Consider the following 15,668-nt stretch of genomic DNA (forward strand, 5'->3'; position numbering starts at 1 on the left):
GATTATACTGATAAATATAATGATAAGTTTCAAAATCCCCACTAATTTTTTTATCTTTTTTATATCTTTCTGATTTTGTTAATGTACCCTTTGACCAAATAATATAATTTCATATCATATGTTTGTTGTATTATTTAATTGCAAACTCAATTTACTTCCTGTTGCTATTTTTCCTATATCGCTTTATTTTTATTGTGTTAAAAAATTGTAAAAATGATTGGAAGTATATTGAAAAATTCTAAGAATTTTACTTTTAAAGTAAGTATTGTTAAATTTGTAATAATTTTAATAAGTGTTAAGAGAATTATAATAAATCTGTATAATTTTACGTTAAGATTAATGGATATCGGTTACAAAGCACACTGATAATTGCTGAACATAATAATGAAACATTAGCAGCAGTAACACGAAATGCTCTTACAGCTGCAAAAAAACTAGGTGGAGATATATCTGTACTTGTTGCTGGAACTAAAATTGAATCAGTATGTTAATATTTATTATATAATCTCTCCACGATTTTAATTCATAATATGAAAAAAAAAATGAATTATTTATAAATTACTAGTAGTAATTCCTTTTTTTTGTAAATAATTTCTTTTTAATATAGGTAGTTGAACAGGTTTCCAAAGTTAGTGGTGTAACAAAAGTGTTAAAAGCTGAAAGTGAAGATTTTAAAGGGTTTTTACCAGAAAAATTAGCTCCACTAGTGTTAGCAACTCAAAAAAAAATTAATGCTACACATGTATTAGCCGGTTCTAGTGCTCAAAGCAAATCTCTCTTGCCAAGAGTAGCTGCATTGTTGGACGTTTCTCCAGTTACAGATGTTATAGATATTAAGTCACCAGACACATTTGTACGTACAATTTATGCAGGTAATATTATATAGATATATTCTATTTTATTACAGTATTAAAAAAAAAAAAAATTGCTGGTTTAACAATTTTAAATGCTTACAAAAGTCCCATAAACAATTTTTTTACACAATCATAATTAATTACACAGCTCCCCAAAAAAAATCTAATGAAAAGTGCTAGTAAACAGACCATGTTTACTTTATGTTTGTGGGGTAGCTGAGTCCGAATCGGGGGTTTACTTGATGCCAACACGTCATGGTTTTTCATAACATCATAAAATGTGCTTGAGAACCAAGTTATTCATTAGGAAGTAAGACAGGGAAATTTGTAACTTAAATCTACTATGCGCAGAGCCTTAACCTGTAAAAATCCTAACAACATTTAGACTGAGAGTACTTTTGGCTTAATATAGTAATATGATCACACAATACTTCAGTGCTAATACTGTACAAGGTGAGGACAGTGGTATTAGTATAGAAATTGCCCTGTTGATTTATTTGAGTAATTACTTGGTTCTTTAGTACATTTTTTGAGGTTATGAAGAACCTTGATGTGATCAAACAAACTTCAGATTCGGATTCAGAAACCCCACAAACATAAAGTAAACATGGTTTGCTTTTTCATACTATTTTTACAATTTTTTTAGGTTAAACTTGATTAAGTCAGATTAGGTCAGTCTAGTCCAAGTACGGTTAGGCTTTTTTACAGGTTAAAGCTCTGAGCATAGTAGATTTAGGTAATAAATTAGCCTGTCTTATTTCCTAATGAATAACTTGGTTCTTAAGCATATTTTTTGAGGTTATGAAAAACCATGACGTGATAACATCAAGTAAACCCCCGATTCGGACTCAGCTACCCCAAAAACATAAAGTAAACATAGTGTGTTTACTAGAACTTTTCATTTGATTTTTTTGTGAAACTGTGTTATTTAAAAAAACTGACTTTATTTTTGGTAGAGTTATAGTAGTATTTTATATAATCATTTAAACTAATATGTATATGTAATTAATTTTTAACTCATAAATTATTAGATTATTTTAATTGAAGGTAATGCTATTATGACTTTAAAGTCATTAGATCCTATTAAAGTAGTAACTGTAAGAAGTACTAGTTTTGAAGCTGCTGGTGATGGTGGTTCTGGAAGTGTTGAGGATGCTGTAAATGATAATAGTTATGAAAAAGGAAGTGGATCTGAATGGGTTAGCCAAGAATTAAGTAAGAGTGATCGTCCTGATTTGGCTTCTGCTAAAATAGTTATATCTGGAGGTAAAGTCAATTAATTAATAAAACTTAATTTAATACTAAATAAATATTAAATATTCTTTGCTTTTTTTACTGTGAAGGTCGAGGTGTCAAATCAGCTGAAAACTTCAAAATTATCTATGATTTGGCAGATAATATGGGTGCTGCTGTTGGTGCATCAAGAGCGGCTGTAGATGCTGGCTTTGTACCAAATGACATGCAAATTGGTCAAACAGGGAAAATTGTTGCACCAGTTAGTAAAAATAATTTATGTTTTTATCTTAATATTATTAAAATAAACCTTTTATTTTTATTTGTAGGAACTATATATGGCTATTGGCATTTCTGGAGCAATTCAACATCTTGCTGGTATGAAAGACTCTAAAACAATTGTGGCTATTAATAAAGATGCTGATGCTCCAATTTTTCAAGTTGCTGACTATGGTTTGGTTGCCGACTTATTTAAAGCTGTGCCTGAATTAATTGAAAAAACTAATAAATAAATTGTTTATGAGTTATAATAGAAAGACTTTATTTTTTTATTTATAATTTTTTTTTTTTTAGAACTATATATACTTAATAAAATAAGGGATTAGAATATATAGTTAAAAATAAAATAGTTTATTTATAATTGAATGCTACAAAATTATAATTAGCTAATTTATGTTTTTTATTTTTATTTTTCAGTTATTATCTGTTCATAATATTAGTTATAAGTAAACTCTGTAACCTGTTTTTAATGTAAAAAATCTTATTTTCTTGATTCTGCCATTTTTATATTTTTGCCTAGATTTATTGAAGTATTTTTTATTTTATTTTTAACTACAATTAAAATACATTAGGTATTAGGAAATATAGGCTTAAATAAATATTAACTTATTTTTACAGGTATAGTAGTTTATTATTGCCTGTTTTTTTTGGTATATGGTTTCAAGTTAATACAATTCTGTAAATAATACTTTTTAAGTTATAAAAATTAATTTTTAATATCTATGGACCGAATCTATTGATGTAATAGGGTAGCTATTATTTTTAAAGTCATATCATTCGAGAAGTTCTGCCCAAAAAATGTCCTATTTTACTAAAAATTAGATACACAAATTTTGAGCTTTATTTGAAATGATTAATATGGCTCTCTTTAAACTCAAAATCAAAAGAAAATATAAAAAATTATTAGTTATAATAATAAGTAATTTTGCACAAGTTTTAACTTATTTGAAAATTTATCAGAAACTTATTTGCTATCAGGCATGTTTTTATATTTTTTTGTTCAATTGTTTTAATAAAAAACTAAAAAAATCAGATGAAAATAAAATTTTCGTTTTTTATGATTTTTGCAATTATTCTTTCAATAAAAATTATATATGAGAAATATATTTAACCTTTAATTACATTATAATTTTAAATAAAAAAAATACACCGGGTACTTTTTTAATCTAAAAAATATTTTTTTAATTATTTCTGAATCTGGAATATTTTTTCATTATTTTCTATAATTTTGCTGTAAACTGTTAGTTTAATACTAAAATATTTCTTTTTCTTTTTTTTAAGTAAAAATATATTACAACATTAGTGATATACATTTTTTTAATTTTACATACTTAAATAGATTAATGCAAATAAAATAAAAATGGAAAATTTGTATAAAGTGTTAAAATAATCTATAAAAAGTTATTTAATTTACAAAAATGTATAGTTTGACTTTTTGTAAAATCAATAGTTGCCATGAAATAACTACAAAAATTATATTTTTTCTAAATTTTGAACTTAAAGTATGCATATTTTATAGAGTGTTCAGTAAGTAAAGAAACGAGTTTCCATTGTTCTCTTTGTAACAATTCTATAATGCTCAGGTAAAAGATCTTAAGTTCAAAATTAATCGTTTAATATCTCTTTAGACAACAAAAAAAAAGATTATTTTTGTTTAGTATAATGATGTATTTAAAGTTAAAACTATATTAAAAATATTATTAATTTTACAGTTTTAATTAATAATATTTTTAAACCCTTTTACAGTCGCGGGGGGGTCTAGCATACCTCCACATAAATAAAAACGGATGTATTATATTGCATGAAAGGTGTACATGGATATAAATTTAGAAGATGGTTTTTATAGTAATGTTGAATCGATTTTCATAAATAAATACCTTCGAAAAAAGAATAAGATATTTACCCCCACGCGACTTGTAACGTTATAATTTTTTTTGGACTTTTATTTTTTTCAAAATATAGTTTTATCGTATATGCAATGTTATAATCTATATAATATTGTGGAATTGGAATTATGTGAATCTGCCACCGACTGTGCAATTAAATTTAAAAAATAAATAATCTTTTAGAATTTCCACTAATCAATGATACGGAACAAATAAGAACAAAACATGTAATAAATACATCGCGTTGCAATGTGAACACATTGATTATCAGTAATCGATGCGTTTACTAAGAACGAATAATTGTATATACTCGTATCATAATAATTAAAGGAATTGTAATATTAATAATGAAAAAATTCAATTCAGAAAAATGATTATGTAAGTGTAAATACACATAAAACTAATAAATATAAGCTGTGTTTAATCTCAAAGAAATTAATTAAAATACATTTTGTAAAAGTAAAAGCTTTTGTTTACCTTCTTAAAAATAAGATTTTGCAGTTAAAATAATTTTTTTACAAATCAAAATTTTTTAATAAAATTTTGAAAATTAAGTTTTTTTTTTTTTGTAATATAATTTTTAGTAATGCACATAACTTTGTAATTTGACTTTTTGAATTTTTATCCATATTTATATATCATATGGTAACAAATAATGTCTGAATTAAAAAAAATGAACTTTTTTATACATATTTTATATTTTTTTAAAAATAGGGTCTGATAGACCCCTGCGCGACTATGAACGTTAAAAATAGTCACGCGCCTGCTGAAGGGTTAAAATAGTTTTGATTTTAAATAATATCAGCCACAAATAATAGAAAATTTTTATTATGTAATCAAGTATTTATCCTCATTTACCCAATTTTTGTAGTTGAGCTCTTTTATGCGAGCACCACACAATTGATTTACTTCCTTACTTACTGAACACCTGTATAGTAGTATAAAATACTATTATACTATTATAAAATTGTTTTATACAAAACAAATTTTATTTTAAATCAATAGGGAAAATTCCCTCGCAGCCCTTCATAAATTTTAATAAAACAATTTTACTTTTGGGGACTTAGCCCCATGATCTTTTTTCTTATTTATGTCAATGGTTAGAATAAGTTTAATTAATTATATAATTAGAAAAAATTTGGGATCCGTTTATGAACTAGTCTAGAATTTTATGGGAGATTTTCGCAGGAAGATCTGTTGCTCTTACAGTTAAAAATTAAATACATTTGCTTTTACGTCAAAAATCTATATTAAACTTTAATTATTGAATGATTTACTTATTTATTAGAGAAATTTGCTCTTATAAAAAAATGAAACTATGCTTTATTATCTATGAATATTTCAATTAAAATAGTATGATAAATGTATATTTAAACATATTCCAATGAAAACTATTATTGCATCTAATGGTTTGTTTCTTAAAATATTTAAAATACAATAAGGCTTTTTTTAATATAAAAGAACACAATGTATATTTCAAAAATCTTTAAAACGATTATTGATAAATTTTAAAACTACATCATAAAAAAAATATTTAACTTAAATTAAAAAATTGACTAATATTTTATCTTAATGAGTGTAATAAATAGTCTTAGCCGGCGCATAAACAGCTGCAGCGGGTAGTAAAGGATGTGATGCAACAACAGACACAGGAGCAACTACTGGTTGTGACCTGTAGGTAATGGCCACAGGAGCGTTTACATGTTGAATTACTGGATTAAGTGCAGTGTAAGCGTGTCCTTCGACTGTGCTGTATGCAAAATTACCTCCAACTCTTTCTGAATGGACAACAGCACTGTCCAGGCTGGGGGTACGAACTAAAGCTGGTGCAGGAGCGATAACTGCTGCAGGTGGACCAGCTATAATAGTGTGTGTAGGATAAGCAATCACACCGGCATTGGCGATGGATAGAGAGACTAGGAAAAACGACAGAGTAATTACCTGAAAAAATTATATAATGCAATTAGTAAGTATCACGACAACAAATATTATTATTTGTCAAATGGGGTAGGCAGTGCATATCGAAAATTCCGTATTACAATGTTAAGCTTCCAGGGTGTAGTAATGTACCAAGCTCGATATTTTAATATTAAAAACGATTATCCTTCCAAAATTTGTAACTGATAAACAAAAAAACTAATCGAATCCAACATTAATTAATTGAATTATTGAAGCGATCGCTACTTCCTCTTACTCTCGTTTTAGTATATCATTTAAACCAAACTATTATCTTAGCTAACCTCCCATTAATTATATCATAACGGCATTAGTAACGAAAATTAAACAAATTAAATAATGGCTACCTCAATATTTATAAGTACTACAAAATGATTTAAATTATGTCCATGTTCTCCAATCAAAATCATTTTTAACCCAATTCAACAATTTCTAATTATACCAAATTAATTTATAGATAAATTCGCTGCTCAAATTAAATTTATTATAGTGAGACAATTAATAAAGGAGCGATATAACAAATATTAAATTATTAATGTGAAAAGATGTGGGTTCATAAAATAATTTTTATTTATAAAATGAGTAAACGTTTTATTTATGTTTATTAATAAAAATTAAACGACTTATACATTTTATTATCTGAAGTACTTCTTATTATAATAATTTTTCTTATTAATTATAAAAATTTAATCATCAAAAATAACCTGATTTAACCCTTAAAATAATATTTTACAAACATATAAAAATAAAAAAACCAGCACTGTGAGGTCGCGGCACAGTGGTGACGTGGCATAGTTGGGTCAAGTATAATGATATCTGACAATGATTAAAATCACTATCATAAAAAACGCTTCGATACATATCTATAGTTAGTGTTTAATTTTAAAAAATTGGTGAATTATTCTAATACTACATGATCTCCTATTTCCTTATTTATTTATATCATGATTACAAGTTTTATGTTTTATAAGTGTAATATATGAATAAATATATATATAGGTAATGGTTTTATTTAAAAAAAAAGTATGTCGAATGAAAGAGGCAATTCTTTATTAATTTTGATGTCTGTTTTCACCATGAAAACAAAATAAAGTCCTAAATTGTTTTTTTCTATAATAAAGTATATTACATTAGCTTTAATTTAAGATATATATAAAAGTTTCAGTAATTCCGGAACACTTTCAAAAGTTAAGTTGAAAAAGTTACTTTTTGTGAAAAAGTTGTCATTTTGAATCACCACCTGTGGGCTGGTAAAGGGTTAAATTTATAAAAAAAATATATAAAATAATAGGTAAAAATATCATGCATCTATAAAATAAAAAATATATTGATTTGGTCATTTTTGAAAAAGTTATGGCAGTTTTTAATAATAAAAATTAAAAAAAATTCAAAAATAAACTATTTTTTAATTTGCAATTTTTTTGGAGATTTCCTGCATTTACGGGGAACGAGGGAAATTTTTTTAATTTTTGATGATAATTTCTTCGATTAGATACGATTTGTGATCTTTTGTTGACGTATCGTTGAAAGAAATCGGTTCGGTGAGAGCTGAGAAAAAGTGGTAACAGACACAAAAAAAAAATCATAGTAAAACCAATACCTTCTCAGCTTCGCATCAAAGCTAAAATGTTTTAGATATTAATACTGATAACTATTAATACTGATATATCAATTAATAATAGTTTCTTACCTTCATTGTATTTTTTTTTTTGAAAAAAAAACGATTTCGGAAAGATCTATGCAATGGCACACTTGTGGCCGTCTTGAAATCTACAATACAACATATGATTTATTTGTATGTTCTTTTATAGTCAAACTCTTCGGTATGTTCCCCCAACGAGGGTTTATAGACAAGCTATTGTGATGTGTTACACCCAATCTAAACACTACACGTTAATTCTATGATGGCCTTGATTAAAGTAGTTCTAAAGTAATAAATCTGTAGGTATACATAACACAGTTACTATCAAAATTATATCAGATCTTATAATGCCGGAAACTTAAGATTATAAAATGCAAAACGTATTAATTTATCTAAATAACATCTATTAGTTGTTGTGAATATTTTTAGGAATAAAATACACGACAAAAGAAATAATTATTGTATCACACTAACCCAACAGTAACTACAATAAGTGTAAAATTTAATTTTTCTAGTTTTCTTCGTAATTCTCCGCGTGTTTTTTTGTTAGTTAAATTTTCAATCAATTATAACGTAATCGTAAATAAATTCTTAATTTGTATCATTAATGACAGTTAACACTAGTAATACACCCAGAGAAAAACCTCGATCTATATAATAAATTCATTGTTCAATTTGATAAATATATCATTACTATTGAATCAATGATATATTTATCAATATGATATTTTTTTTTTCTTGTCTTGAACAATAATTATTTATAAGAATAGTTATTTTGTTCGTATTAATAAAACATTATCATAAACTCTTTCAATTTTGATTGAGGTTTTTCTTTGGGTGTAAATAAAAATATATGCTTAAAATCAGAGTTGTAAAAAAACACCCTTTTTTTGTAAAAAACCTGTTTAAAATATAAATAAACTGTTTAATATATCCTATAAGACGCATAAAGAAATTTTTAATGCTTTAAACACATTTAAAACGTAAAATCCTGCTTGAAATATTAAGTTTTTTTGTTTTCGACGTTGTTGTATTTACGACTTTCTAATAAACTTGATCAAAATGATGATTCCAGAACAAACTTTTTTTGTATTTCAGGAATTTCAACTTAGAGATTATTATTCATACGATTTATTAGTTGATAATAAGTAAAACAATAAGAAATGTTTTCACGTACTTCGTACTTTATATGTTCAATGAATTGTAAAATTCAATTTAAAAAGGTTTTTAGTAGAAATGATAACGATGTCAGACTACTTCTCTTCATAAATATGATTTATGTATTCGCTTTGAACAATTGGCACATATAATTTTCTTGTCATATAATAATTAGTAGAGTTCGTCAACGATATATTTTTGAATATCGATATCGTAACGAATTCCAGCAATATTACATCACAATAACGAAAAAAAAAAATTGAATTTAATATTTAAATATTTTTACCAATTTTTTATTTTCAATAATACCGTTTAGTTGTATAAATCAGCTCATGGTATACTAACCAATTCGGACAATGATATTAATATAAAAATATATTTTAATAAGAAAAATGTTAACAAAGTTATTACGAACTGTTTTTGGCCTAATATCAAATAATATATATTTTAAAATAAATATAACAAAGTGACCAAAATTCAAACAGTTTTTTTTTTTAATTTTTTTTTTTTGATTTTCGCGATATCTCAAAAATATCTGAATATCAAAAATGCGGCATAAGTAACCTTTTCAAAAATCGGACTACTCAGTAATAAATGACTCAAGTTTTTAACTATTTATTTGTTACATTCTCAAAGATCTTTGATTTAATGTTCTAAAATTACATCTAGCAGTTGATCACCTTTGGAGTTTCAACAAACAATTATCGGCTCATAGAATTTGATGATAACTAAAGTATACCATCTGTAAGTTAAGCCACAAACTGTTCTGTTAATTTAAAAAATTACACGTTTCATTTTCTTCCTAAATTCTTAGGACTTTAATCCTTTAAACTTTTTTTTAGGAAATACGTTTAGTTAAGAAACGTTCTTGCGTTTTGTAAAATCAAAACTCAAACCATTATTGAATTAAAGACAGAAAGTAAACGTGTGAAACTAATCAAACCCTTTGTGGCAGAATAAAGATCAATTTCAAAGAGCGGATAACTGTTTATCATAGTGGTGATGCTAGATGTAATTTTTGACCATTAAATAGGAGATCTTTGAGAATTTAAATTAAAAAAAATATTTAATTTAGTTAATATTTTACTTAATTATGCGATTTTTAAAGAGATAGTTATTTGTGCCGCACTTTGTACTTTTTTTTTCAAACAGTGTATATAAAGATATCTATCCGAAATCAAAAATATACTATCATGCTGAATACTGTGTGCTCGGTGTATAGATATATCGATTTAAATTGATAATAATAATGTGTTATAGAATAACATAAGTTAACGGCAAGAGAAACAAAAAAGACCCCGACTGGGTACTAGAGGTTCAACGACCAGCGATAACATTTTGCAACAAAAATCTTAACCAACGGCTGTATCCGCTTTCATATAATGCTTTCTGTTTATTATATTTTGAATTATTTACATTAGATGGTACACATACTTTAGAACACTATATTTTTCACGTGTACGATGTTTTATCTAACATAACAAGAAAAGCTCTACGGGCGGATAATGCGACAATCGAAAACCGGTTTTGGGTGGAGACTTAAAGACATTAACCTTGAAGTTGATTGTATACCATGCACCACTTGTTTCTACTTTCAGACAAATGATCTGTAAATAACAAGAGACGATCGAAGCAATTGTTACGATAAGTGCAAACAGTTGAACTTATTCTTGGGAATTTAATTCGAATATTCAAAGTTATAAACAAATGTATAAGTTGAAGTAATTTCCTTGGTTATCAACTATCATGTAGAATAATGACAAAAATAATAACAGAAAAAAATATGTATGATCCATGGGCGCAACTAGCGAGTGTGCTGGAAATGCTACAGCACATCCAATAAAATTATGTGAAAATAACTTTTTCTTATCTCATGAAGGATTTTTATTACCAGTAGCTGACAGTAAATATCTTTCTCTTTTTATTCCTATCCGTTTTTGGATGTTGGATACCAGATACTCTTGTTCACTATAAAGTGAACTGTTATTACTAGAGAATGGATAAGTGTAGTGGTTTCCCATTACCTTCTGCACTGTGGACATGGTGCTTTTTGCCATCGTAAAATGCATCCATGCATTGATGATTTTGATTGTATTGAGTTTTGTCAACATTTAGTGTGTCCACCACGCCACACCACGACAGTAAATATATAAAGTGAAAAATATTTTTCAAACAATTTTATAAATTGATATTATTTTTTTATTTATCAAAAATATGATGATAAGTCGAATCCGAGGTTTTTACCATTCAGTAAAATCCTATGGTTTATACCATCAGAATATATTAAAAATATAGAAGCGCTACGTTATCAAGAAAACGAGAATTCATAGAATTAACTTTAATATCAAATATAAATTCTTCTATGTATAATTGAAAATGCCGAGAAAATATCACGTTAATTAATATAATTACTTTTTTATATATTAATGTCAGGTGACACGTGGACTTGATCTTAGTTTTAAAATTATTTTTTATTAGCTTCAATGCAAAGCTGAGAAGGTACTAAATTTACTATGATGTGTTTTTTTTGTCTGTGAACGCTCAATATCAGCTCTCGCTGGACTGATTTTGATGAACAAAACATCAAAAGACCAAAAATCATATCTAATCGAAGACGTTACCCTCAAAAATTGAAAAAATTGCTCTTGTTCCCCGTAAACAGGAGAAATCACCCCAAAAATTACAAATTTAAAAATCCCTAATTTTCGACATTTTTTTATACTTAAAATTGCCATAACTTTTTTTTAATTGATCGAATCAATATAACTTTTTTTTTAATAGATACCTTAGGTATTTACTTATCATTTGATATATTTTTGTGAACATTTGACCCTTTTCTCAGCCCACAGGAAGGGTTTCAAAATGGTAACTCTTTCACAAAAAATTAACTTTTTAAACTTAACTTTTCAAAATGTTCCGGAAAGACTGACACTTTTATATATATCTTAAATTAAAGCTTATATAATATACTTTAATTTGAAGAAAAAAAATTGACCTCTGGATTTGTCTTCATTGTGAAAACCATTAAGTTAGTTAAGGTTAACCATTAGTTATTTTAGTTAAAGTAAATCATTAAAATTAATTCAGTTAATATTTCAATTGTAGAATCTTTTTATAAACCAAATGTTACTAATAAATGATTACTATTATTTCTATTTAAGTTATCGTAATAGATAACTTATAGATAAATAATAGATAACATATAAAAATGTAAAAAAATATTGAGCTTTTCTGATAAATTTACTATAAATAATTATTATAAAATTTCCTGACTGCATATTAATCTTAACGATACAATTTTTTTATTTCTCGTAAAATATCCTATTTAATGATGTCAATTTCAAACTTACAAATTGAGCTAATAAGTTAATTTTTTTAAATTATAAACTTTCACAAAAATCAACTTTAAATAATAAAAAAATAGTTAAATATGTAATCTTTCTTATTTTTTGCATATTAATAATCAAAATCAGTATTAATTTAAAACAATTTTTTTTTATTCTTAATTATTTTAGCATCGATTCGAAGTTGAAAAGGTATTGGTTTTACTATGATGTTTTTTTTTGTCTGTTACCACTTATTATCAACTCTCACTGGATCAATCTTGATTAACAATACTTCAATAGTTGATAAATTGTATCTAGTCTAAGACATTAACCTCAAAAATTGAAAAAATTTCCCGTAAATGAGGGAAATCTCCAAAAAAATTACAAATTTAAAATAGTTTGTTTTCAATTTTTATTATTAAAAACTGCTGTAACTTTTGAAAGTGTTCCAGAACTCTAACACTTTTATATATAAATCTTAAAATAAAACTAATGTAATATACTTTATTATGAAAAAAAAACATTCGGACTTTATTTTGTCTTCACAGTGAAAACAGACATCAAAGTTAATAAAAAAAATACGATGTTTGTAAAAAAATTGTTTTTTATATTTTTAACATTATAATTCTTTAACTTATTGAAAAGTATATGGATCAATACAATTTTTATATGAGAAATAATATTTATATCCTTCATTCATTCGACACACATTATCTTAATCAGGATATAAATAAGGAAATAGCAGATCATGTAGCTTTTGGAATAATCCACCAATTTTTTAAAATTAAACACTAACTATAGATATGTATCGAAGCGTTTTTTATGATAGTAATTTTAATCATTGTCAGATATCATTATACTTGACCCAACTATGCCACGTCACCACTGTGCCGCGACCTCACAGTGCTGGTTTTTTTATTTTTATATGTTTGTAAAATATTATTTTAAGGGTTAAATCATGTTATTTTTGATAATTAAATTTTTATAATCAATAAGAAAAATTATTATAATAAGAAGTACTTCAGATAATAAAATTTATAAGTCGTTTAATTTTTATTAATAAACATAAATAAAACGTTTACTCATTTTATAAATAAAAATTATTTTATGAACCCACATCTTTTCACTTTAATAATTTAATATTTGTGATATCGCTCCTTTATTAATTGTCTCACTATAATAAATTTAATTTGAGCAGCGAATTTATCTATAAATTAATTTGGTATAATTAGAAATTGTTCAATTGGGTTAAAAATGATTTTGATTGGAGAACATGGACATAATTTAAATCATTTTGTAGTACTTATAAATATTGAGGTAGCCATTATTTAATTTGTTTAATTTTCGTTACTAATGCCGTTATGATATAATTAATGGGAGGTTAGCTAAGATAATAGTTTGGTTTAAATGATATACTAAAACGAGAGTAAGAGGAAGTAGCGATCACTTCAATAATATTCGACATACTTTTTTAGCTTCGATGCGAAGCTGAGAAAGTATTGGTTTTACTATGATGTGTTTTTTTTTTTTTTTTGTGTCTGTTACCACTTTTTCTCAGCTCTCACCGAATGGATTTCTTTCAACGATACGTCAAAAGATCACAAATCGTATCTAGTCGAAGAAATTACCCTTCAAAATTGAAAAAATTTCCCTCGTTCCCCGTAAATGGGGGAAACCTCCAAAAAAATTACAAATTTAAAAATCGCTAATTTTCGAAATTTTTTCAATTTTTTTTACTAAAAACTGCCGTAACTTTTTCAAAAATGAACATATCAATATAATTTTTTTTTTGTAGATGCTTGATGTCTTTACCTATTATTTGGTATATTTTTTTGTAAATTTGACCTTTTTTCTGCCCACAGGGAGGGATTTAAAATGACAACTTTTTCACAAAAAATTAAGGAATAGTTTTGTGGGGTGTCAGCGCGTGGCCGTTTTTGAATATTGCATTATTTTAGTACTCCCTGCATTTTTGCTTTGGTTGCGCCCATATATAAACTAACACTAGATTAATTGCGAGTGACATGTCAAAACACACTATTTTGAAAATTAACAAAATTGAGTAAAAATTGATGATAATAACGATAATAGAATTGTTCATATTACATTATTAAATTTCGACAAAACGTTCTATTATTATAAGTAAAATCGTGCAAAAAAGAACTATTTCCATATTAAAATGTACAATTTCCAATGTAAAACAGAAAATAATTAAAGCAAGAATCGCCCCATCTTCAAAAGAGTATTTGGGTACATTGATGATATTCGCCATTTCAATCAACCATCTAAGCAAAGGTTAAACCAACTAAACATTATAAAAACGCTATAGCTATAACGTTAAAAACAGAATATGAAAACAAAAAATTAATTATATTAAAAAATGTAAAATACTGTTATTTATAAATACAACCAATAAAATCAAAAATGATTTTTTAATCACGAGGAAAACAAAGCTTCTTAAAGGTGGTTTATAAATGGATGAACTAAAAGTAAAATAAGAAATTAAAGAAGCATTCTAGCTAGTCATTAAAAATGTCCATATTATAGATTGATGATACGATCTTTTATATTAATGTACAATTTTGGGATTCATATGGGTTTCTTTTTCCTCAAATTTATCATAACTATTTTGGGTCGACCACCATTATTCTAAACTTCTACTTGACATGATCTACCACATCAGCTGTCCTCATATCGCAATCAATAATATCTCTCTATTTCTTTTGTGGTCTTCCTCTACATCTTCTTCCTTCAACATTCATTTTCAAACTGTTCTTACAGCTTCCGAATCCTCTCACCTCATAACATGACCAAACCATCTAAGTTTATTTTCTCTCGTCTTATTTTCGATTGACGCTACACCTATACTCCCACTTATATATCCGTTTCATCTCTGCTACGCTCATTCTCTACTCTATTCTCCTGTCAACCATCGAACACTCTTAACCATACATCATAGCTGGACCCACTGTAGTCTTATAGAACTTACCTTTCAACCTCATTGGAATTTTCTTATCGCACAACACACCAGACACTTCTTTCCATTTCATTCCACCCTCATTTAATCGCGTGTGTCTTACATCCTCGTCAACACATAATCGTCCTTTGCACAACTGATACTAAATACTTAAATCTTTCTATCTTTTCTATCACGTCCTCGCATATTGTCACTGATTTCTTCGTTTCATTTACCTTGTGTTCTCCTTTATCAAACTCGTACTCTATATACTCTGTCTTACTTTTACTTATTTATAATACCTTACCTTCAAGAGCCTATATTATATATGTATATTATAAAATTAATTGTTTAAAAATTCTTAAAAAAAAAAAAAAG

At 26.2% G+C, this 15,668-nt stretch overlaps 2 protein-coding genes across 2 annotated transcripts; one reads left to right on the forward strand and one right to left on the reverse strand.

Moving 5' to 3' along the window:
• Window positions 1-82: 82 nt before the first annotated feature.
• On the forward strand, window positions 83-2,985 carry LOC126896318 (electron transfer flavoprotein subunit alpha, mitochondrial). Its single transcript, XM_050668993.1, has 6 exons — window positions 83-258; window positions 336-482; window positions 608-872; window positions 1,902-2,120; window positions 2,198-2,349; window positions 2,417-2,985. The coding sequence occupies exons 1-6, from the start codon at window positions 214-216 to the stop codon at window positions 2,597-2,599; spliced, it is 1,011 nt and encodes a 336-aa protein (XP_050524950.1). The 5' UTR covers window positions 83-213; the 3' UTR covers window positions 2,600-2,985.
• Window positions 2,986-5,558: 2,573 nt separating this feature from the next.
• LOC126896335 (uncharacterized) lies at window positions 5,559-8,000 on the reverse strand. The gene is made up of 2 exons (XM_050669019.1): window positions 7,899-8,000; window positions 5,559-6,193 (listed from the first exon to the last, which is right to left on the reverse strand). Exons 1-2 carry the CDS (start codon window positions 7,902-7,904, stop codon window positions 5,822-5,824), a joined length of 378 nt encoding a protein of 125 aa, XP_050524976.1. The 5' UTR covers window positions 7,905-8,000; the 3' UTR covers window positions 5,559-5,821.
• Between the last annotated feature and the right edge of the window lie 7,668 nt (window positions 8,001-15,668).

The sequence above is a fragment of the Daktulosphaira vitifoliae genome, unplaced genomic scaffold (assembly GCF_025091365.1).
Source record: "Daktulosphaira vitifoliae isolate Bord-2020 unplaced genomic scaffold, ASM2509136v1 Scaffold_1, whole genome shotgun sequence".
NCBI classification, from domain to species: Eukaryota; Metazoa; Arthropoda; class Insecta; order Hemiptera; family Phylloxeridae; genus Daktulosphaira; species Daktulosphaira vitifoliae.